Genomic DNA, 22460 nt, shown 5'->3' with positions numbered 1-22460 from the left:
AAGGTGTCAGCTCAGGGAGTACCAGTTTGGCTCTCCCCACAGCGTCCACTTCCAACCTTTGCATTCTGGCTTGCTATCTTCCACCTTTTCTAAGATAACTAAATACTATGCCGCAGTGCTTCCTGGTGACGATGCAACAGGCTGGTGAAAGCTCCACCTGCATCACTGGGTCTGGCAGGGACTGCTTAGAGCAGCAGCACGTGACCTCTCTGCATCATGGACACTTTACAAAACCTCCTCCCCACACAGCTGTATGTGTACACACCCTTTCACAGTTGGGGTGGGAGAGATGGACTGCAGGTTCATGCTTAAAACCCCTTGCCTTAGAAATCACTAGTCCAAAACCTCTTACAAACAAGTAAACTGAGGCCCAGAGAGGTTGAGTCTATTTGGACTCAGCCATGAGTAGTGTTTTTTTTCTTCCACACCCTCAATGCCCTCTTTGATTCTTATTATTTGTTCAAAGCTGAGAGACACCCCACCCTCCTGGCCAGCAACTCTGAGGCTTGGTCCCCAGGGTCTGAGCCTAGGCTTGTTGCTTAAGTCTCTGTGGTTTCCTCAACCATCAAGCCCAGTACACTGAATGCGTCAATGAAAGGCAGCACACGGGAGTAACCAACCCCGCCCTCTGCCGCTCCCGTCCCAAGGGACTGACAAACCCAGTCCGGGTGCCTTTCCACTCAAACACTCAATAACTTTATTTGCCTTTGGCTGGTTTCTCAGGCTGGAGGGGAGGGTAGGGGAAGGATGAGGGCTGGCAGCAGCCTGGGCTTCATGCGCCCCCTGGTGGACCTCAGAGGCAAGGACCAGAATTGCAGCCAAACCCAAAGGACTTCACAGCCTGGAGGCCAGTCAATACAGTCTAGGGGAGGGCTGCAGTGTTCCTCAGGTCTGCACCCCGGACCCAGCTTCAGGAGACGGGGCATGATGGGAGGAGGCCCTGAACCTCTGGCTCTCATACTCGCCCGTGTTGGATGCCCGCATGTTCTGCCGAGCCTTCATCTGCTTCAAACGGTTCTTGTCCACTTCCCGCTTGGTGAGGATGAAGAGAAGGATACCACAGGGGAAGCCGATGGCCCTAGGGGTGGGGAGATGTGCACGGGGTTTGGGGAGGGGCCACGCCTGAGCCAGAAGAGCTGCGGGGAATCTCATTCCAACTTCATTGAGCTCATGAACACTGCAATACCTCTTGTGTCTATCAGCGTTCGCGCTGGCGGCTGGAGGGCCCCATGAAATTCAGATCCTGCGGCTGCCCTGCTTAAAACTCCGTAACAGCTCTCCATCACTTCCTGGACAAGTCCAAACTCCTAGGCATGGCACAAAAGGCCCAGTGTGGTTGGGTCTCTGCCCACTTCTTCATTCCTTTCACCTGTAGCCTGACACCTTTCAACATGAGCCCTGCAATTCTGCTGCACAGCCTGTGCATGATTCTCCAGACGGCCCATCCTCTCCCTCTCCAATTCTTGGCAAAAGTTCCCTCTGCCTAAACTGCCCCAATCTCTCTCCCAGACTCCCCTTCTTAATCTGAGTAACCGCTACTTAGGAGGCACCTTAGTGTGGGGAAAAGGGCATGGAGTCACAAGACCTGGTGAGAATCCCAGCTCTGAGCCTCAGTTCTCTCATCTGTGAAATGGGGATGTGATATTTATCAGAAAGACTAAAACATTACACTGTAAAGTCCTGGCACACCTAAGGTGCTGAAGAAAAAGGTTAATTCCCCCTCCTTTACCTTTAATATTGATCAGTAATATGTATTAAAGTCAGAGTTGGATCCAAATGATGATATACTGAACACCTTTTATGTGAGACCTCAATTGGGTCTCACGTCAAGCTCCCAGGAGAGGATGACGCCAGGGACCCAAATTTAAATCCAATTAGCTCAGCTTACCTCCACAGAAAACCCACTGTCTCTCCAATTGCACACACTTTCCCACCTCCCCTGCCCCATTCCTCTGAGAGTCCAGTCCTTGCACCCAGCAATTCTGTCCCCACAACCTTGGATTCAGTTCACCACCTGAAACTTAGAGAAGTTTCTGGGTCCTGCCCTCCCCTGGCCCCACTCCTCATCGGTGGGCAAAGGGTTACTTTAAAACTCACCAGGCTAGTCCCACTGCTTTCATGGGATTCTTGCCCCTCTTTCTGGGAATGTATTCCAGTTCAGGAGACAGGGGCTCAGGCTCTTCCTTGCACTCCGGGGAGCTGTGGCTTTGCAGTGCCCGAGTTCTGTTCTGAGAAGCTTTGTTAGCTGTGGCTCCAGAGAGAATCCCTGTGGATGGAGATAACGAAGGTCAGTAAGGCAATGAGAAGAAAGCCTGGGGAGGAGTGGCTGAGATCTGAGGAAGGGAAGTGACTGCAGTTTGGTGTAACAAGTGCCAGGGAGATTTCAAAGGGAAACGTTTGGAAAATCGCCATCGAGGTGACACTTTTGGAAGCCACTTCTACGTCATTGTGGGCTCATAATCCTGGTGCCAGGAGAGCAAGCCTCGCTGTTCTTTATCTCCTCGGAAGACAGGATGGGAAGGACTGCAGTGGGACTCACATGAGACGTATTAAGGAAACCCGAGAAAATGTTTTCAAACGCAGAAGTTAACACGGGGAGGGAGCTTAAAGGTGGTCTACTCCGTCCCCTCGTTTTATAGAAAAGGAAACTGAAGCCCGGAAAGACGAACTGCTTCTCCCAAGGTCAAACTGCTAATTATCCGGGGCTAGAACCCAAGCCTCCAAAAGCTCAGGGCTCTTCCCTCTGCACTGCGGTGAGTGTGAAAACACCTGGAGCGCGGGAGTCTAAAAGGCTTCCTTGGGGCTCCCTCTCGCAGCAAGACCCCAGAGGTGCTGTGTAACCCGAAGGCAGAGGGATGGACTGGGTGACCTCTAGAGACCATCTTTTAGCCCCCAGATTCTTTAAGATCCTGTAGAGAGGTGCGAGCAGCACTCGACAGCCCTAACCTCCTGCTATCGCCGGGCGGGATGCTGAACAAAAAGGGATCCCCTAAAGTACTGACCTCCCCCGGGGCCCCTCTCCTTACCCCGGAGGACGCGGGCATTTCTCGCCCCCCGGCCCTTCAGCGCCGTAGCAGCTACCACCGCCGCCATGTTCAGATCCCACCCCCCTTTACCGCGCTCCCCGTCGGGAATTGTAGTTTGCGTAAGGGGCCTCCCCCGCTCCTTCCGTCCCGCCTACAGACCAGAAACTACATCTTCCAGAAGCCCGCGGAGGGAACCGGCGAGAACTACTCAGGAGATCCGGAGGCGCGCACGCTCGCTTGTTTCTCTCCTGTCGGGGGCGGAGTCAGGTCGGGCGGAGTTTGGGTTCTTCCCGCCACGCCTTGTCCCTGTCTCCCAACTCTGCCCTATGATTGGTGGTTAACCTAGCCATCCCTTTTCCCTACTGGCCGAGCGGCCGTCGCTCTTCTTGCTGGGGGAGTCGCCTACGCCTACTTCCTTCCCGGGAGGAGGGGCTCGAGTTCCGCGTCGTCGCGCAGAGCTGACTCTGGGAGGCGTTTGGGCCCAGAGAAGTGGATCGGCCGCTTGCGCCGCATGGAGTCCGAATCGGAAAGCGGGGCTGCTGCTGACACCCCCCCACTGGAGACCCTAAGCTTCCATGGTGATGAAGAGATTATCGAGGTGGTAGAACTGGATCCCGGTCCGCCGGACCCGGGTGAGCATTGCTGGTCCTCAGGCCATGGGACAGGAGGCGTTCACCCCTGGCCTCTGACCCCTGCTTCTCCCCCCTCCCCTGCACACCCCACCGGTCATTCCTACCGACCTCCTTCGCCCTGCCCCTCACCCCCACCCCCACACTTAGTTCTCAGGCCTGGCCGGGGTGGGGGTTCCCCTGACGCCTCCTTTGGCCCGTCCCCTCACACACCCCCTTCCCATCATCCCCTCGGTCCTCCTTTTCCACAGTCTCTGGTCACCCTCAGTTTCTCAGACCCCTCCTATGCCCCCGCTTCGTCTAATTTGACCTCACCTACTCTCTTGCCACTTGACCCACCCCAGCGCCAGGCCTCCCCACACTTCTCTCCATCCCTCTTACCGCCTGCTGAGCCCCATCTTTTATCCCTCTCCCCAAAGCAGATGATCTAGCCCAAGAGATGGAAGACGTCGACTTTGAGGAAGAGGAAGAAGAGGAAGAGGGCAACGAGGAGGGCTGGGTTCTGGAACCCCAGGAAGGGGTGGTCGGCAGCATGGAGGGCCCAGATGATAGCGAGGTCACCTTTGCCTTGCACTCAGGTAGGTCTCTGAGGAGACCCATCATGAAGCCAGGTTTGAGCATCGCACATCCGCTGTGTACACAGCGTTAGGAGGGACCCAGAGATGGGAAAATGCTGGCCTTGCCCTGGAGGAGCTCGCAGGTAGGGGGCGGTATGATGGAATGGAGCAGAGCTTGGCTCCTCGAGTCCGTTGAAAAACATAGGTTCAAATCCTATCACTGCTACTTACCAATTTATGATTTTTATCAACTTCTCTGGACCTTAGTTTTCTTTTTTTAGTTAAAGTTTACTGGGGTGACAATTGTAATTAGTTTTCTTTTAAAACGTTACCTTGGTGTAAATGAGATGTAACAGTACCCTTTGGAGCGTATTTGCTATAATCCTCAAAAGTTAGCTCTTCATAAGAAACCAGTACCATGCTGCTCCCCTCCCTGTTTGTACCCAGCCTGGTGGCATCCCCGGCTGAGAGCGGTAGCGCTGCACACGCACCCTCCTCCTGTCCACAGCATTAGTGCGGGCTGGTGAAGGGCGCAGCACTGTAGGGAGATCTGCCCCGAGAAGGACTTGGAGCTTGGCAGGCTTGGGGAGGGACTTCTCCAACAACCTGATGCTTGAAACTTAGAAGAACTTGAATGCACCCTTCTTTCCCAGGAGGAAAGACATGTTGCCTTGGGTGCAAGGGGGTGGGCTTCCTGCAGGTCCCAAAGGACTGAAACCTAGGTGGGAGCCCCATCTCCTTACTCATGGAATATCTCTTGGGACAGCATCTGTGTTTTGTGTGAGCCTGGACCCCAAGACCAACACCTTGGCAGTGACAGGGGGTGAAGATGACAAAGCGTTCGTGTGGAGGCTCAGCGATGGGGAGCTGCTCTTTGAGTGCGCAGGTGAGGGGGCCAGGTGAGGTCGTGTCCCTTTGGAAGTCCTCAGGGCTGGCCTGCAGCGGGTGTGCAGCCAACAGCCATGTATCGATCCCTGTGTTGCCAGCTCTGTGCTGGGCCTGAGGACCCCAAAACAGAATAATATCGTCTGTCATGGACGTAGGGGAGTGAGGCACTAATTGGGAAGGGAGTGTGGGAAAGGCCTGAGGCGGCGACACAGGCTGGCGTCGGGGTATTTGGGAAGAGGGAAGCATGTGGGTATTCCAGGCAGAGGTGTGGAGTGGACAGAAGGGGAAGACATAGGCCAGAGCTACGTGTGGTTGAGTTGGGGGCAGCACTGTCTCCCCTGGGAAGACCTGGGTGTGTGAGTTCCTGCAGCGGCAGTGAGTTTGGTTACCTGTTCAGCTAGGGCCTGCCCTTTTTTTCCCAGCTGGTCTTTTTAGGGGCCAAATAACCTGGGTCATGTGTCCCCCTCACTAGGGGCCCTGATGTTCTTTTTCTGCCCACTTTTCCTTGAAGGCCATAAGGACTCTGTGACTTGTGCTGGTTTCAGCCATGACTCTACCCTAGTGGCCACAGGGGACATGAGTGGCCTCTTGAAAGTGTGGCAGGTAGACACCAAGGAGGAGGTCTGGTCCTTTGAAGCAGGAGATCTGGAGGTGAGATCATCAGAGTGGAATTCAATTCTGGAGGGGTCTTGGGTCCGGGGTGAGTGCTTGGGGGTCTAGTCCCATCTTTATCAGACCAGCTACCTCTGAGCCAGTGCACTCTCAAGGTGTAGCACCAATATCTGTGCCTGTCACCTAGAGTGTCCCCACTGATTCAAAAGCAAGGAAAGCTTGGTAGGGCTCATGAGGCAGGTTCCTAGGTGAGATGGGGTGACGGGCCTCCCTGCTGACCTTTCCTCTCTGTTCAGTGGATGGAGTGGCACCCTCGGGCACCTGTCCTACTTGCGGGCACCGCCGATGGCAACACCTGGATGTGGAAGGTCCCGAATGGTGACTGCAAGACCTTCCAGGGCCCCAGCTGCCCAGCCACCTGTGGCCGAGTCCTCCCTGATGGTGAGAGCAGCTCCCGTGAGCATCCCTGAGTGCTTTCTCGAGTGCAGAGGTTGGATGCGGCGTGCCATGTCTCTTAGGCTCCCTCCAGGGCCACAGCTGGAAATCTCCGAGCCTGCTCTCAGCACTGACATCCTAGGTCCCCGAGCAGACAGCTCCCCCTTTCCCACCCTGAAGTGGTCTCCTCAGCTGGTCCTTGGGGCAGTGTCCCCTCACTTTCTTGCCCTCTCCATTCCCTCGCTGGGTGTGTCTGAGTGTGCTATCTGTCCTCTCTTCATCTGTGCTTCTGGCCCTTTAGGGAAGAGAGCTGTGGTTGGCTATGAAGATGGCACCATCAGGATTTGGGACCTGAAGCAGGGAAACCCTATCCATGTACTAAAAGGTAACGGGGGCGAGTGTTACCCTGGGCCTTTGTAAGGAAGGGGCTGAGATCAGGGGCAGGATGAAGTGTCACTTATCCCCCTGCTCCATCCTAGGGACGGAGGGTCACCAGGGCCCTCTGACCTGTGTTGCCACCAACCAGGATGGCAGCCTGGTCCTAACTGGCTCCGTGGATTGCCAGGCCAAGTTGGTCAGTGCCACTACCGGCAAGGTGAGTGAGACCTGGAGCTGAGCTGTGGAGCCCTCCGCTTTCTGCTTCCTCTCCTTCCCTTGTCTTCTTTCTTCACTCGACCTCCCTGCCCCACTGCCTTCTTTCTGTATTAGAGGACCAAGTTTCCAGGCCCTTCTCTGACCATTTCCTCTGGCTCCCAGGTGGTAGGTGTCTTCAGGCCTGAGACTGTGGCCTCCCAGCCCAGCCTGGGAGAAGGGGAGGAGAGCGAGTCCAACTCAGTGGAGTCCTTGGGTTTCTGCAGCGTGTGAGTGTGAGCCCAGGCCTCAGCCTGGAGACAGGAAGGACGGGGTGAAGGGGGCTTGGGGGAGCAGGAAGGAATGAGGGCATGTGAGCCCAGGTCCCTCCGTGATCTTTGTGGTGCTCTTTTCTACCCAGGATGCCTCTGGCAGCTGTTGGCTACCTGGATGGGACCTTGGCCATCTATGACCTGTCTACGCAGACCCTCAGGCACCAGTGTCAGCACCAGGTACAGGCAGTCTCAAGCCACGGCCATGACTGTGCGGAAGCCCCAACCTCTAGGAGCATCTGCCCTAGACCTGGCTTCTGTTTGGTCCTTCTCGATGGCCCGTCCTCCCCTCCCCTCCCCTCCCCACCCCTTTCTCCCCTCTCCTCCCCTCCCCTCCCTCCCCTCCCCTCCCTTCTCCCCCTCCTTCCCTCCATGATAGTTGGGAGTAGATGCCTCAGCTCTCCTGCCCCTGACCTCTGCTCTGCCTGTTGCATCCTGGTGCAGTCGGGCATCGTGCAGCTGCTGTGGGAGGCAGGCACTGCCGTGGTTTACACGTGCAGCCTGGATGGCATCGTGCGCCTCTGGGACGCTCGGACCGGCCGCCTGCTGACTGACTACAGGGGCCACACAGCCGAGATTTTGGACTTCGCCCTCAGCAAGTAAGTGAAGTGGGCAAGGGCTGGGGTCTCTGTATTTAGAAGGTGGGAATAGCACGTGGGGGGACACGGGGACCTGGGGGTATGGGAGGGCATTCCCGAGGGAAGCTAGGACCCACGGCTTGGTCGCAGCCGGTGAGGCAGGGGTGCTGGGAAGCCTGAGCGAGTCGTGGCTTCCGGTTCACAATGACCTACCCTGGTCTCCCGGGTCAGTCCTGGGGCTGAGGGGCTGGAAGGACTCCCCTCAAGCTGTGGCTCTCCTCTCAGCCCCTCGCTGGTTGCTGGCTTCAAGTGTGTTTACTCGACATGGGTGTGTCAGCTTAGTGCCAGGCACTAGCTGTCTAGACTTGATATGCAGGAGGAGGCGCCTGGGGGGGCCCCTGGTGATGGGCTTTGACCATTTCCTTTGACCCATGCTTTCTGTCTACAGAGACGCCTCCCTGGTGGTGACCACATCAGGAGACCACAAAGCAAAAGTATTTTGTGTCCAGAGACCTGACCGCTAGTGGCTGCAGCCTCTGCTTTGCGTCTGGTGTTGGGATGAAGGGAGACCCCTCACTAGCAGAGGCAGGAGGGTACAAGAGGAGGGGAGGGGCCTCAGGCTACTTTCCAACCCCTTCACACTGACTTGCCCCTTCTGTCCCTTTCTTCTCTTAAGAGACCCACCCCTCGGCCCCTCCCCCCTCACCCAGACCTGGCCCATCCCTGAGAGGGAGGTTCAGACCTTTCTCTTTCACTTTCCTTTGCTGGTGTGAGTCATGGGGTGCATACTTGTATGTGGGGAGTAGGTCTTTGAAGTGCCCGTTCTTTCCCTTCCCAAGTCTCTGGGGGTGGAAAGGAGGAAGAGAGATTAGTTACAGATTTTAAAAATGTAAATAAAATATACTTCCCAGAGACAGTGTCTGTGTGGATTTTGTGGTGGCTGGACCTGAGGAGGAAACGGGCATGTGAGGGTGATCCCCCCGTCGCCCCCCATCTGCTGGATTTCCAGCTCTCAGCTCACCCTCTCTGCGGGTGGTACGTCCCCACCTACAATGACCGTCCTGTCCAGGGTTGGAATCTCCCTTGATAACCCATCTGGCTTTAGGTTCTTTCCACAGCTGTTCACCTGTCTCTGCCTCTCTGTGACACGGAATGAGACACCAATAACCTGGCCCCGAAGGGCTTTATTCGGCTAGGCTGGGGTAAAAGAGAGGCAGGGTCTTTGATACAGAGGTGTGGGGACAAGTGGAGACGGGCTTGTTGGCTGTGACAGTGGCCGCTTCTCGCAGGAGTGTGCGGAGGCCCTGGCCCTAGTTCAAGTCCAGGTCCACGCTGCTTTGGGTGCTGGTGCAGTAGGCAGTGCTGGGGCCAGGACCGGCCTGGGGGGCTCTTCCCCGCAGTGCGCGGAGCCACCTTCGCGCAGCTGCCCTCCAGGGAGCCGTGTAACGCTGATCACCCAGCCCCATGGCCACAGGCACGGCCGCGGCACTGGCACTGCCCAGGGAGATGAGGGCCAACAGAGTTCCAGCCCCCAGGGGTGGGCGCTGCTCGTAGGCCAGGACCGAGAGGAGCAGCGTGGCCACGTAGGGCCCCCAGCACAACCCAAAGAGCAATGTGGCTCCAGCCTGTGCCCGCGCTTGCCTCCAGGTGAGGGTCCGGGCCAGAGCCGAGGGTGCCCCTCGGCACACTGCCCGCTCCAGCCGGCGGATGTCCTGCAGCTGGCGGTGGGCGGTGACCAACACGCGGGCAGAGAGAAGGGCGGCAGCACCCACGGCAGGCAGCAGCAGCCCGTAGACTTCGAGGTAGAGGTAAGGGGCTGGAAAGACAGCCTGGGAGCTGCAGTTGGCACCAGGGGCCCAGTGGTTCCACCCCAGGGCGGGCAGGCTGGCAAAGAGCAGGGGGCCAGCCCAGGTGAGGAGCAGGGCCAGCCGAGTGCTCCCACGGGCGCGGAGGGGCCGCAGCACCGCCATGTAGCGCTCCGCGTGCACCAGCAACAGGTTGGCGAGCAGGGAGAGGAAGGAGAAGTTGGGAGCCAAGTAGAGGAAGAGACAGGACCAGTAGCCTCGGTGGCTCTGGCTCCAGAGGCCTGGCAGCGCAGGCAGGGCCAGCCCGGTGAGCAGCCCCGCCAGCAGCAGGCTCAGGAAGAAGCAGCCAGCAGGCGGGCTGCGCAGGTGGCGGTCCCCGGCGATGCCCAGGGCCAGGAGCAGGTTGGCCATGACGATGAGGCTTGCCAGGACCAGGGAGAGCCCTAAGGCCCCCACGGGAACGGCACTGGGCACATCCCTGGTGCTGTTGGGTGTCATCTTGGGCCTGGGCACAGGGGAGGCCTGAAGCAACGGCCGGCATGCCTGGACGCAAGACGGGGAGACCAGTTAGGGTGGGGCTGCACATTAATCCAGAGGCTGCAGACCAAAGTCCTGTAGGCCATGTCCTGTCTGCTGATATACAATGTTTTTTCAATTAATAGCAATTAACGTTTTTTTAAAAGTACCTATTTTTGGCTTAAGAAATCAGGTGCGGCCACATGTATGTCCTGCATGGCAGCAACCAGCTGCAGCAGAGCAGTGGCCGCCTTCGGACAGGTCCCCACCAGGCCACTTTGCCCATTTTTGTTATCTGCCTGGTCCCCTCTGGGCAGCTGTGTTTATGCATCTGTTCAGACTAAAAGGCGGATCCACCCAGCCCCAAAGCATCTTGTCCATCCCTGTTTCCCCTGGTGAGGCCTCCAAAGCTGAGAGCCTCCTTTGGGCCAGGGTTGGGACCAGGTGCTAGGAGTGGGTGCTAAGAGGGAGAGGGGTCCCTGTCTTCAGATGCTCACAGCTTGGTTGGCACCAGAGCATTAAGGATTGGGGGTGTGGGCAGGAGTGAGGAAGAAGCGGGGCTCGCTGAGCACTCACGTGAGTGAGGAGGCCAGGGCAATGGCAGCAAGCGGGGTGCCCTGTCCCTTGGACCCCCTCCCCCCATTGCCCTTGTAGCCAGTTGGTTACTGCTCGGTGAGCAGCCTCCGGTAGGACTTCCAGCCCATATGCTTGACTCATCCGCATCACACTAGCAACAGGGCCCTTCGGGGGACCTGGAGGAGGGAGAGGAGTTGCTGGGAGGGGGAGGGGGGAAGATTGGCTGTGCATGTGGAGATGCCATCGGCAAGGAAGATGCTGCCCGCCCCCCACTACCTGCTGCCCGGGCTGACGCTGACCTGAGGAGAGGGAAGAGGAGCTGCTGGACAGGGCCGGGCCACTCTGTGGCTCTGATCTGTCCCTGTCCTTTCCTTCCCTTGACTCCCTGTCCCCAGTCCTCCAGCGCTCTGGCCCCACTGCCACATCAGGGAACCAGGAGTGGTCCTGGGCCCTGCCTTAACTCCTGCTTCTGTCAACAGGGGAGCAGCTTCTGTTGCTAGGATTAAAGTCAATAAAGGGAAGATTTCTACCTGCCCCCTCTCCCAGGTGGGAGGATCGGAGGGCCCACAGCCACTCTGAGCTCAGGAGAAGCTGCCCCTTCTATTCAGTTCTCCCCAGGCTGCCCAAGCGGGACCTCCCAGCTGCTGCACTCCCTCCCCCTCTCCTGGTTCTTCCTCTTCAATCTCCCCTAGTGACCTCCACTCAGGACATCTTTCCTTCTCAGCAGCCCTCCGGTTTCTGTTCCCTTTCGTCCAAAGATATCAGGGTCCGTTACTTCCAACCTGGCCTCTGGATCCTGGGCTGGAGCCCCAATCCTCCCCTGGACCAAAGCCACCCCACTGCAACCAGAGCAGCAAGAAGGGCAGGGCCAGGCCCCCAGGGGTGAGTTCCCAGGGGTATGTGGGCAGTGGGACCCACACACTGCACACCCCTGTGGCCCTGGTGGCTTGGGGTGAGGTGCTGTGGCTTCTTCCAGGTCTGGGGCAGAGGTCTCCAGGTGCAGCTGAGGCAAGGGGTGGGGGAAGTGGGGGCGCGCAGCTACTCACATGGCTGCTGGAGAGAGACAGGTGTTGCTTGCCCAGCCTGGGTCTTCCTCTGAGCATCAGGGAGCTGCTGCAGCCAGCCCTGCAGGACTTCTGGAGATATTCGACGTCCTGGGAGGGGGGAGCATGGTGCCTCCACTCCGGAAGCAAGCAGGGCCCTGGGTTCTGGGCAGCCACGGCTCTGCCCAGACTTGGGTTGTGGAGGGATGGAGCTGAGGCTGGTGGGGCTCAGTCTGGCCCCGCCTCTGGGGGTGGGACGTGGCACACCCTGCGCTGTAGCAACTGGGAGGCCTTCCTTCCTCTCCTGCTGTACTAGTGTTCCCCGTTTCCAGCCACCGGCTAGCACTTGCCATTTAGGTGAAGAGCCTCTACTTCAGGCCTCCCAGCTTGGAGACCTCTCGCCTGCTACTGACTAGCTTATCTGCGAAATGCATTCCAGTTAATGAATGATTTTGACTACCTTCTCCACTTCCTACCCCAGCAAATACATTTACATTTTATGAGCCTCATACCCGAGTGGCCAGCCAGCTGATAGCACATCCAGCTCTATAATTCTGCCCGTCTGTGAAAGAGGAGTGTGTGTGAGGGTGTCAGTGGTGGGGGTGTTTGGGGCCTGAGGATCTTCACTGCCCCCCATCCTATTGCCTGATAGAACTTCCAGCTTATAAAGCCAAACTTGCCTTCCAGAATTGGGAGTCATTCCACTTTCCTCAATTATTCTGAGTCAAATTCTGGGCTACAAGGTACAAATGGCTCTGGAGGTGTCATCTTGGGCAAGCTACCTCTGGTCCTCAATTTTCCCACTTGTAAAATGGGAACAAGGAAAATCACTCTCAGGGGTGTGGGGAATATCACAGTATAACATCTGTAACTGCATATATCCCAGTGCCTGACACTTAATGGGGAGGAGAGGGGCTCAACAAATGACTCCTCCATGATGAAGAGGCATGAGCCAGTTTGGGAATCAGAAAGCCTGGCCAGGATTAATTCTATAGAATCCTGGCTGGGAAAATATTTTTTTTGCTTGTGAATTTGGGCAAATAACTCAAGTCCTCTTGCCTTAGTTTCCTCATCCAGTAAAACGGGGCTCACATTGTACTCACCTATTTTGAGACTAAATGAAATGAATAATGTGTGACAAAGACTGAGCTCAGTGCTTGGCACATATGCAAAGTTAGCAGTTATTCACATGAATAGGAGTTCTGCCCTTCTCTGCATGGTCCTTCCCGCCAGCCACCTGTCTGCGCTGAGAAAGAATTCCCTTGAGAAAGGCAGATAGAGAGCCTATGAAAAGCAAGAGGGGAATGACACTTGCTCCACAGGGAAACTGAGGAAACTAGATACAGTCATGTGCCACTTAACCAGGGATGCCTTCTAAGACATGCATCGTTAGGCGATTTCTTTGTTGTGGGAACATCACAGAATGTACTTATACTAACCTAGATGGTATAGCTACCCTAGGCTATATGGTACAACCTAAAGCTCTGTAGGGGTGGAAAAGTATTTTTTCCTCTACCCTTCTGGGTTCTTGGCTGAGACATCCCTGTCATAATACAAATGAATAGAAAAACAAACAACAAACAAAAGTTTGATAACATGTATACCTGGGAGAGACCCAGGAAAAGTGAGTAGAAACTCATCAAAATGGCTGAAGTCATCACCTAAATACCATCTTCAGCCTAAGACAAAAGATGTTGGGGGTGTGTGTGTGGGGGAAAGTATAGCCAACAAGGGAAAGGTTGTTATGCAGATTTAAGTTGTGGTCTTCTGCATTAAGTTTCTAGAGATAAGGTCATCCCCGTCTTCCTGGTACAGTGAGGGAGACACCCTCACAAATGTACCATGTATTTTACAAAGGGTAAGAACTACTACTTGGTTTTCAGAGCTTCTTGAAAGTCTGCCGGTTTCTTAAAATTTACCAGCCTAAAATAATCCTTATGCCAGAGACATATTTTGGGGTGACAAATTCTGTTCCCTTACAGCTCCTAGGTTACCAACCTGCACAGCATGTTACTGTACTGAATACTGCAGGCAATTGTAACACAATGGTTATTTGTGTAATGCATTGCACTACAAAATCACTAGGCAATAGGAATTTTCCAGTTCTACGATGATCTTATGGGACCACTGTCCTATATATGCAGTCCTTCATTGACCAAAACGTCTTCATGCAGTGCCTAACTGTAGAGAGGAATGGCACTTTCAGGGCTAAGAAGCAAGAGGTGTGGTGCCCCCATTTCCATATAAAGAGTGGCTTTGGGGTGAGGGAGAAAAGCCAGTTACACTCCCTGAAGACCTGAACCGGGAGGGAAAAGGCTAAAACTGCAGCAAGAAAGCTGGGGGTGAGATATTAGGGAAGACTTCCTCGTTTGAGTACAAGTGGACGGAGCAAGGGGACTTCTGGGCTCTTTGGGGGAGGCCTGAGCTGACGGGCTGGATGGAGGCACAGCGGTCAGGGGTCCTGGAGAGGCAGGACTTCTGTTGGGACAAAAAGTGGGAAGAGGAAAGCATCCAGCCTCAAACCTATCCTCAAGGGAGCTGGTGTGCAGAGGACACTGGTTCCAGCAGGAGGTCCTCAGCCCCACGCTATCCGTCGGGCAGAAGTCAGAGGCTCTGGGAGAGTTCACCCCAGAGTCTGGTGTGGGGCCCCTCAGATATCCGACTGCCAGGAATAAACAGACCTCCTTCTGTTCCCAGCCCGGGCCTCCTCCCTGCAGGATCCAGGATGTCTGTGTTTCTTCTTCACTGCTCTGTCTAAACACTGTGTGTGGGATGACGTGTGAAGGGGGACAACTTAGGCGGCGGGAGCTGGGAAGCCTGGGTTCCATCCCTTGCTTGCCCAGCTGTTTCTTACTTACTGGATCACCAAGTTCCTCTCTGCTCCCCGATCAATCCCTGGGACTGCCTCACCCGTCCTTTTCCCCTTCGCCCACAGGAGGGCCCTGGTGCAGGCTGTTTGCAGATGCTCCATTCAGTGACTGCAGGTCCTACTGCCCCAACCCTAGCCCCGTTGTCTGTATCATGGTGCCTGGACTCTGGCTGGGAACCCTTACAGGATTCCTTCGTCCATTCCATTCTCTTGGAGATAGGAATTTCTCTCTGCTGACCCTTGGGGTCTGCGGGTGGTATGTGGAAGCTGGAGGTACCAACTAGATGAGTGGAGGCAACGGGGCACTGGGGCATCCTGGATCCTGCTCGGCCTCTTTGAGCTGTTCTACGCTTCACTCCCTGTAAGCAAGAGCCGTGAGTCCTTAGGCGCCTCTGAAGGGTTCTGGACACAATCTTGTGACTGAGATTGGCCAGGATCCTGGCTTCAGGAAGCCCTAAGTCAGCTACAGGGTAGAAGAAATCTTGGTCCTCCTGTTAGGGTTCAATAGCCCGATTCTCCAGGTCTCCCGAGGAGCCACCGAAATTGCAGTGCTTCTAGCAATACCCAGAAGAGGGAAGAAATGCTTGAATTAGAAATAGCCCCCTGAGTAGAGCCAAGCTTAGGTCTCAGGCCCCTGTAGCTTTTGGGAGGAAGGTCCATCAGGCCAACTTGAAATGAAACTGAAGGGAATACGGCAACTGCTAAGTAACACCTCCCCGTAAGGGAGCCTATGTAGCAGACAGCATTCCTTCTTTTCCTGATTTCAACTTCCTGTCCATCTTATTTCCTTTCCTGCCAAGCTCCTAGTTCTTAGCATGCTCAGGTCCTACTTGATCCAGGCAAGGAGATTCCCACCAACACCCTCCTCACCCCCAGTGCAGTTGAACGGCGACTCATGCAGGGAAAAGTGCAACTCTCTTGGGAGGACCTGGAAAACCCCAAGACAGAGTGACCTTGGCTTACATTGGACTTCTCTCTCTTCCTTAACAGTCCTGCCACTTCTGATCCCCTCAAGTGAATAGGAACGGAACTGAGGCTTGTTAGATAGCATTATCAAGTATAATTATAGGCATTATAAATGCCTGTGATGCGATAGGCACTTATCGGTTCTCTTCCTTTTATAAAGCCGAGATAGACGGTGTTCTATCCAACTGAAGGTGAGGCCATCAAAGGTGCGGATTAAGCAAGTTGCTCAGTCACACACTATTGTACAGTGCAACTTGGATTCTAACCACGTCTATCTTCACGACATCGTTTCCACCTCTACAGCTTATACCCAAGGTCACTTACACTTGCCAGATGTGGACCCTCAGGCAGGTGAGCCGATGAGCAGTGACTGAGACTAGCTTCCCTTTTTCCCGGGGCGTGGGCTGACCCTCATCCTGAGACCTCCCTCCTCCCGTAGGCCTGCGGGCCTTGGCTGACATTACAGTGGGCCTTTGTCCACAAAAAGAGGGAGGGTCTTGAGACCACAGCCACGCTAACACGTGTGTCCTGCAAACAGGTGAAAACAAAGGAGCGAGTCTGGAGAGGGGTTTTTCCAAAAGCATGGATTTTTTATGCCAACATACTGAGGTCTGACAATGAAGTTTGCGAACTTGTTGCCAACCTTTGTTGGTATCACAGGGATTCTTCATTATGAATTTGTACCAACTGCACAGTTAACCAATTCTACTATTTGGAAGTGCTGAAAAGGCTGCGTGAAAAAGTTAGATGAAAACGACCTGAACTTTTCACCAATTCCTGGCTCTTGCATCACGACAATGTACCAGCTCACATGGCACTGTCTGTGAGGGAGTTTTTAGCCAGTAAACAAAAAACTGTATTGGAACACCCTCCCTACTCACCTGATCTGGCCCCCAATGACTTCTTTCTTTACCCAAAGATAAAGGAAATATTGAAAGGAAGACATTTTGATGACATTCAGGACATCAAGGGTAATATGACGACAGCTCTGATGGCCATTCCAGAAAGTTCCAAAATTGCTTTGAGGGGTGAACTAGGCACTGGTGTTGGTGCATAGCTTCCCAAGGGGAGTACTTCGAAGGTGACCGTAGTGATATTCAGCAATGAGGTGTATAGCACTTTTTCTAGGATGAGTTCGCAAACTTAAATTGTCTGACCTCGTATAGTCTTGGAATTGACACTTCTGTAGGATTTATTGCTATAAAAAATATTCAATGCCTCTTTCTCCGCCTAACTCCGTCATTTCTAAGCAACACTGTCCTTGCCATCCACAGCACTTCTCAGAAATGTGATTCCCACTACTGGCAAGAGTACAGTGAGTTCCAGCTTACTAAGGCGTTATGTTCTCAAGTCAGGAGGACAACAAAAAATGCTTCAAAATTACTCCTGAAAACCCCTTTAATAGCTCATGGGGTACAAAATACATGCATGTCACCATCTCTCAGTGTATCTAATTTAGCCAGGTTTTCCGCCTGCCACAAGTAGGTGAGAAAGGGCCACGTCGCAGGGAAACACTGGGCAGACTCGGCATGGCACACTCTTTCCAACTGGGGGCCAGAGTCAGCCCCACCAAGGGGACAGCACTCGCCAGGGCACATTTGTTGAGGGGATGAGCATGTAACTGCATCCTGGGCTTTTCAAGGGCTTGTTTAAATGAAGTCTGGATGACTGAATGACCTGCAACTTTCAAACTTCTTGATCGTGACCCACAAGAAAGGGACATTTTTATAATCCAGCCATGATGTGTGTATGTAACTAAAACATATTTGAAAGTCAATACTTTAATAGGTATGATGCACTCTGACTGACCTAGTCTATACGATACTGTTTTTTAAAACTGCTGGTGACAAAGCTACACGTGATAAAAACGCATAGAAATACATAATACACACACAAATGAGTCCATGTAAAACTAGTAAAACCTGAGACAGGCCAGGACTGTGACAATGTCAGTTTCCTGGTTATCCTAGTCATGTAAGATGTTACCATCAGGGCTACGGGTGAATGTCATACTGGATCTCTCGTATTATTTCTTACAACTCTATGTGAATCTATAATTATCTCAGAACAGTTAAGGAAATAAAAGTACTGGTTGTGATACAGTCAGGAGATTTCACGATTAATGAGCCTCTCAAACCAGTGTGGACACTAGATGAAGACAAATAACAAAAGGCAGAAACCATTCAGATGGCCCTCAGACCATTTCAGGTGTGCCTAAAGTTCTCCTGGTAATTCTTTACCAAGCAAACTTTCTGAACTAATTTTATTTTAGAGATCCGTGTCCTGCCAGGGGACAGCCTATTTTGCCAGGCTCGACTCTCCCAAAGCGAATTTTGTGGTGTGCTAGTCTTTTAGGCTGTTGTGTGAGAAAGAAACTGGCCACTTAGTTTGCATCCGAGCCGCATCTAAATACCTGTCAATGTCCTGCAGAGCCACACACAGCCTGGAACGCACTGGGAATGCTCTCCATTATTCATTAGGAATGAGTAAGCCAGAGATGCTTGAATGTGCCTGTTACTGTCCCGGGAGCTTCTTGCCCACAGCCTTAGTAACAGACTTAGTAACCAAGCTTTACAATAAACATGTTCAAGTTTACTCAGAAATGCCAATCGAGAGCTCACCAGCTAGCCATTCTCTCCTCTAAGGGAAGGCTGAGGGGCTCCTGAACCCAAGGGTTCCAGCCCAGGTTTGCAGGTTCACCCATGTCCCTCCTCCTCTCTTGGACTCACAGTCCAGAAACCCAGCAAATCCTCATGTAAGATAGAAAGATTTTCTTTATTAATGACCCCAACCGTATTTCTTTAGATACAGGAGTTTTGAACTCAAATACTTAGGAGAAAACAAGTTAAGATTGCATTATCCTGCAACTCATTACCAGTAACATATTGCAAAGCGAAACAGCTTGGGAGGAGGGTAGAAGGGAAGGGGAGTGAGGGAGGGAAGATAAAGAAAAGGAATTAAGTTGATCAAGTGGATTTTTTTTCTTTAATTCTTGGGAACTATGAAGTCCTTGCAAGCACAGCTCGTTTCTGCAGATTCTTTTCCAAACGTGTACAAAATGGAACCAAAATGGAGAATCCCTTAAGAACCTGAAGAGGTGCAACCTTAAAAGCTACGATTATCCAGTAGCAAGTGTTCCAGCCTTCAGTTGTCAGCCGCTTCCTCTTCGTGTTCCCAAGAGTTAGCGGGATGAAAACGTCTTCCCCCTTCAAAAGCAGAGAGTAAGTATGAAGGCTAGTTTGGGGCTCACCTTACCTTCCATCCCATATTCCCGGACTAGGAATGGGATCCCAAAGAGACACGGAACACGAGGTGGAAAGGTTCCTTAGGCAGAGGTATGCAGGAACTCTAGGCACGGGCTAAGACCCAGCTTACTGATGGAACAGTAAGGTTCCATCAGCTGTTTTTTCCTAGTGACTACTTTGGGGTACAAGAAGATACCTATGCTAAGCCCACGAAGACGTGAAAAGTACCAAATAGACAGGAGAATCATGTACCCACAATTTCTGGATGGCCTAGGTCTACCTGCATTTCGGACTGGGCTCAACCCTCTTCTTAGTCGAGTTCAGGCTACTTCTACACAGCTTGTACCTTTTCGGGCTAGCAGACAGCCATTCCTTAAATCTTTCACCATGGGGCAGGATATTCAAAGAAGCATCCCTCAGCTACGCTTTGTGTTAACGAGCGCCTGCTGGCTTTAGGCTCCTGAGTCATGGCATCCCGGACCACCCAGTGTTTCCCCAGAAAGGCCAGCTTTGGGATGGTTCTCAAAGACAGAGGGTATTTGGTAAGGCGGCCTGGAAGTGAGAGCTGAGAACTATGGGAAATTAGGGCAAAAATATGGGGGCTAAGTTTTTCCTGCTCTGAATGTCTCACCCATTGCAAAGTAAAACCATATTTTATTCCCCCCATCCTCAAGAAACAGCTCGTTTCTTGAGTGTTCAGTTCTGGCCGAGCACTGTGGGTACGACTGATGATTGGCTTCTAATCCAGGGCCACTTCTCACAACAGGCCCGACACCTATGGTGTGCTGTTCAAAGTTCTGCAGACTCTCCTGCTCTGTTCTACCGGGGACTGTGTGTATGTGGGGGTGTCCTGGCTTCTCCTACCCAGCTGAGCCGGTTAACTCCTAGCCCCAGGTAGTAACATGGTCTGGTTTTCAGGATGGATGCAGTTGTTTGCCTCCTCCTCCATTCTGGGGCCCACTTCTCCCAAGGAGAGGTTACGGGACAGGAAAAGGCAAAGCTGCTCTTTTAAGCCCCAGGAAGGAGGTTTATAGCCAGTTTATTCATTTCAAGGACTCATCCTCTCCCAGTTCCCCCAACAGGACAGGATGCTGCTCCCGCCCTGCAGACAACTGCACTTGCTTTGCAGTGACCTCTAAGACTACCCGTTGGCTGTGTAATAAAGTGGGGGAGAAAGCCTACGGGAGACACTGGGCAGTGGCTGGCGGGTGGGCTTATCTCCTGAACGGACAAGCAGTTACGGGACTGATGGTGATGTAAGCAGCCCCATGTCTATCTATTTACGATGCCCAGTGTTTGGTGTGACAGGCTGGCCAGGTCAAGCTTCCTTTTGCTGTCCCTCGCTGCTGGTTTACCTCCCAGGCCTCTACTGAACTGCCCTCTCTCCACTGGGCCCTGAAAGTGGCACAAAATTGGTTGTCTCACACTCATTGTCACCAAGGTGGTACCTGGTGAGAAAAGCATTCCTGTGGAAAGCAAGCAGGGAAAGAGGAACTTGTAAACTCCAGGATGAAGGCAAGGTTCTGGAAGGGCGAGAACATGTGTGTCTCAGCACATATACCCTCTCCTGCCTCCCCACCGTTATTGTTTTCCCCCCCATTTTAGGAGAGGCCACGAAGCTGCAGAGCAGAGGGAATGTTGCTGCCACTTTTGTTGCCTGGCATCTGGACAACTCTCTAAGCAGAGAGTCTACCGTGCTTCCCTGAAAATAACACCAGGTCTTATATTAATTTTTGCTCCAGTAGGGCTCATTTTCAGGGGATGTCTTATTTTTTTCATGTACAACAATCTCCATTTATTCAAATACAGTCATGTCATCTTCTTCTGGAACATTGTCATAACGTACTAAATGCATCCGTCTGGCTGACGATCTTAACTGGGGCTTATTTTCAGGGAAACACGGTAGCTAAAGTCTGCATACCACTCCTTAGGCTCTGGGCAGTAGGCACAGAGCTAGTACAGAGAAAGGCCTCTGGTACCAATTTCCTAATGAGAGATGGGCAGCGTCTAAAGTTTTTGCCTAAAGGAGTCAGGGGTGACTTGAACTGATCTGTATCAATGTCTTATGCTTTGGAGATTGGAAATCCTATGCTCAGGTACGCACGAGGCAGACCTCTCTCTCATCCAGTCAAGTGGCAGGAGAAGAGGCCCCTCAGTGCCAGGGGAGAGCTAAAAGCCTCATGCACACATCAGCCAAACGTTACTTGCAAGAGGACCAGGCGTTGGCAAATACACTGGCTGTAAGGGGTGCGAGGGTGGGGCTAAGTTCACATCAAGACTTTTATTCAACGGGCACAAAAGACAGCAAATAAGCACCTACTACCTTGAGAAGAGGACAACCTAAACTAAATCAGAAGGGAAACCACAATCTGGAACCTTGTACAAAGCCCAAAATCCCGAGGTGCTAGGCACTCAGAACCAACACTCATCACTGCCACCCCTGACAGAGACAACTTTCCCTCCATGCAAAATTCCTGCTGAGCAGCAGACCAGGAAAAATAACACTGGGGGACGGGCGGGGGTTTCCAGGCCTATTGACTCAACTAAACGTCGTTAAGCAAATTACTGTCTCTCCAGGAAGACCTTGAAAAGGACAAGACTCATCTCAACTCGGCCCAGAGAGAACACAGTTTATCTGGGTAGAAAGGTCCCTTTGTTTTTTCCTAGCTGCCACTCAGGGAAACAAGGAAACCCAGCCCCGCCCACTCAGAAGTGCAAACCTGTGCATTCCACCTTTAGTCTGTCAGGTAGGTACAGGCTGACCCTGCTGCCTCACATACAGCTACTGCGCAGACACCCGCAGGGCCAGGCCACGAACACCTGCTATTTCCTACTCAGTGCGCTCAGGAGAGGAAGGGGTCCTGCTATGCGCCTGCGCTACTCACGTGATTGTTTTCATTTCTTTCTTCTCGGCATCCGGGCGTGCGCGGTTCAGCACCTTGAGGAAGTCGGATGTTTTTGCCCGCATACGTGTGTGAATATAGGCCTGGGGACAAACACAATGAGTACTGAAGCAGAGTCCCGTTCTAGAAAGCCAGCTTTGCTTTCACTAGAAGTCGTCGGGAAGGTGTGGGAACATACACCCTGGGACTGACCCAGAGCCTCAAGGGGAAGCAGGAGGGTGACCCTTTCTGGAGACAAACACATTCATCTCTCTGTGGGGCGTGGGGGTGGGGGTGGTGGTCGTGAAGTGGAGAGAGATCATTTCTCGAAACCTCCAGAGCCACGTCCTCAGAGTTCACAGCAAGCCTGGACTACAGGACTCCTGTGCACGTGGGCAGCGCTGGAGGAGGCGGCCCGGAGTCCAGGGCTGCGACGCGGCGGCGCGCGCTCACCTTGGAGCACTTGATGTGGTAGTGCAGGTAGTCCCGGAACGTGTGGATCAGGTTGATGGTATTGTCTCGAGCACTGGCGTTGGTGTGGCGAGGGAACAGCACTGAGGGTGGGGGCACAAACACGGTGTCAGCGTCACACCAGTGCCACAGGGCGGAAAGAACAGCAGCCCACACGCAGCTCCCATCTCCCCGCTTAAGTATAATCCACTCCATTCATTACGCCCAGGCTATGTCAGGGTTTTCTCCTTCAGACGATGAAGGGATAGATACCACAACGAGGGCAGGTACTAGTGAGGCAAACGGAGCAGGCTGAGAAAAAGGGAGCTCATGGTAGAAACCCCAGTCTCCCCAAGGAAAGGGCTCGGTCCTGGGCATTCATCCCAGGTCTGGACTCTGCAGCTGTGCATTCTGAAATCAACTCCCTGCCTGCCACACGCCCACTAGCTCCTGCCTCTGCAGGGCAGCAGTCTCTTTGGAA

At 53.4% G+C, this 22460-nt stretch overlaps 4 protein-coding genes across 7 annotated transcripts in view; 1 reads left to right on the top strand and 3 right to left on the bottom strand.

Moving 5' to 3' along the window:
- Nucleotides 1-3167, bottom strand: part of PNKD (PNKD metallo-beta-lactamase domain containing) — a 58001-nt gene extending 54834 nt beyond the window's left edge. The window contains exons 1-3 of one of the 2 annotated variants that reach the window (XM_019741782.2): nt 3027-3167; nt 2098-2266; nt 670-1078 (exon numbers count right to left, since the gene is read on the bottom strand). In XM_019741782.2, coding sequence (XP_019597341.1) covers nt 886-1078; nt 2098-2266; nt 3027-3093 — 429 coding nt within the window. In that variant the 5' untranslated portion in view covers nt 3094-3167 and the 3' untranslated portion in view covers nt 670-885. Of the gene's footprint in view, nt 1-669; nt 1079-2097; nt 2267-3026 lie in introns of those variants that run through there. The other variant, XM_019741779.2, reaches the window with a different exon arrangement.
- Nucleotides 3168-3448: 281 nt separating this feature from the next.
- AAMP (angio associated migratory cell protein) lies at nt 3449-8539 on the top strand. 2 transcript variants are annotated; one of them, XM_019741774.2, is made up of 11 exons: nt 3449-3658; nt 4075-4233; nt 4979-5098; nt 5612-5751; nt 6009-6153; nt 6449-6532; nt 6627-6742; nt 6904-7007; nt 7139-7229; nt 7494-7648; nt 8076-8539. In XM_019741774.2, exons 1-11 carry the CDS (start codon nt 3538-3540, stop codon nt 8149-8151), a joined length of 1311 nt encoding a protein of 436 aa, XP_019597333.1. In that variant the 5' UTR covers nt 3449-3537; the 3' UTR covers nt 8152-8539. The 2 variants fall into 2 exon arrangements, with proteins under 2 accessions (XP_019597333.1, XP_019597334.1); XM_019741775.2 differs by having other exon boundaries at nt 3450-3658; nt 4078-4233.
- A 258-nt stretch (nt 8540-8797) lies between these two features.
- GPBAR1 (G protein-coupled bile acid receptor 1) lies at nt 8798-18007 on the bottom strand. The gene is made up of 2 exons (XM_019741783.2): nt 11571-18007; nt 8798-9975 (listed from the first exon to the last, which is right to left on the bottom strand). Exons 1-2 carry the CDS (start codon nt 11625-11627, stop codon nt 8938-8940), a joined length of 1095 nt encoding a protein of 364 aa, XP_019597342.2. The 5' UTR covers nt 11628-18007; the 3' UTR covers nt 8798-8937.
- A 151-nt stretch (nt 18008-18158) lies between these two features.
- The window catches only part of ARPC2 (actin related protein 2/3 complex subunit 2), a 28123-nt gene continuing 23821 nt past the window's right edge, over nt 18159-22460 (bottom strand). For both annotated transcript variants that reach the window (XM_074313188.1, XM_074313193.1), the window contains exons 9-11: nt 21983-22083; nt 21533-21633; nt 18159-18608 (exon numbers count right to left, since the gene is read on the bottom strand). In XM_074313188.1, coding sequence (XP_074169289.1) covers nt 18584-18608; nt 21533-21633; nt 21983-22083 — 227 coding nt within the window. In that variant the 3' untranslated portion in view covers nt 18159-18583. The remainder of the gene's footprint in view (nt 18609-21532; nt 21634-21982; nt 22084-22460) is intronic.

Source organism: Rhinolophus sinicus, linkage group LG01, assembly GCF_036562045.2.
Source record: "Rhinolophus sinicus isolate RSC01 linkage group LG01, ASM3656204v1, whole genome shotgun sequence".
Classification (NCBI taxonomy): domain Eukaryota; kingdom Metazoa; phylum Chordata; class Mammalia; order Chiroptera; family Rhinolophidae; genus Rhinolophus; species Rhinolophus sinicus.
Note: the sequence above shows the minus strand (reverse complement) of the source record. Positions and strands in the feature narration are given on the sequence as shown.

Bases quoted from the DNA above. Each gene is read 5' to 3' on its own strand.
- AAMP (XM_019741774.2), top strand. From the start codon at position 3,538: ATGGAGTCCGAATCGGAAAGCGGGGCTGCTGCTGACACCCCCCCACTG. The intron at 4,234-4,978 runs GTAGGTCTCTGA...CTCTTGGGACAG, and splicing joins CACCTTTGCCTTGCACTCAG to CATCTGTGTTTTGTGTGAGC. The intron at 7,230-7,493 runs GTACAGGCAGTC...ATCCTGGTGCAG, and splicing joins GGCACCAGTGTCAGCACCAG to TCGGGCATCGTGCAGCTGCT.
- GPBAR1 (XM_019741783.2), bottom strand. From the start codon at position 11,627: ATGCTCAGAGGAAGACCCAGGCTGGGCAAGCAACACCTGTCTCTCTCC. The intron at 9,976-11,570 runs GTGAGTAGCTGC...TCTTGCGTCCAG, and splicing joins TGTCTCTCTCCAGCAGCCAT to GCATGCCGGCCGTTGCTTCA.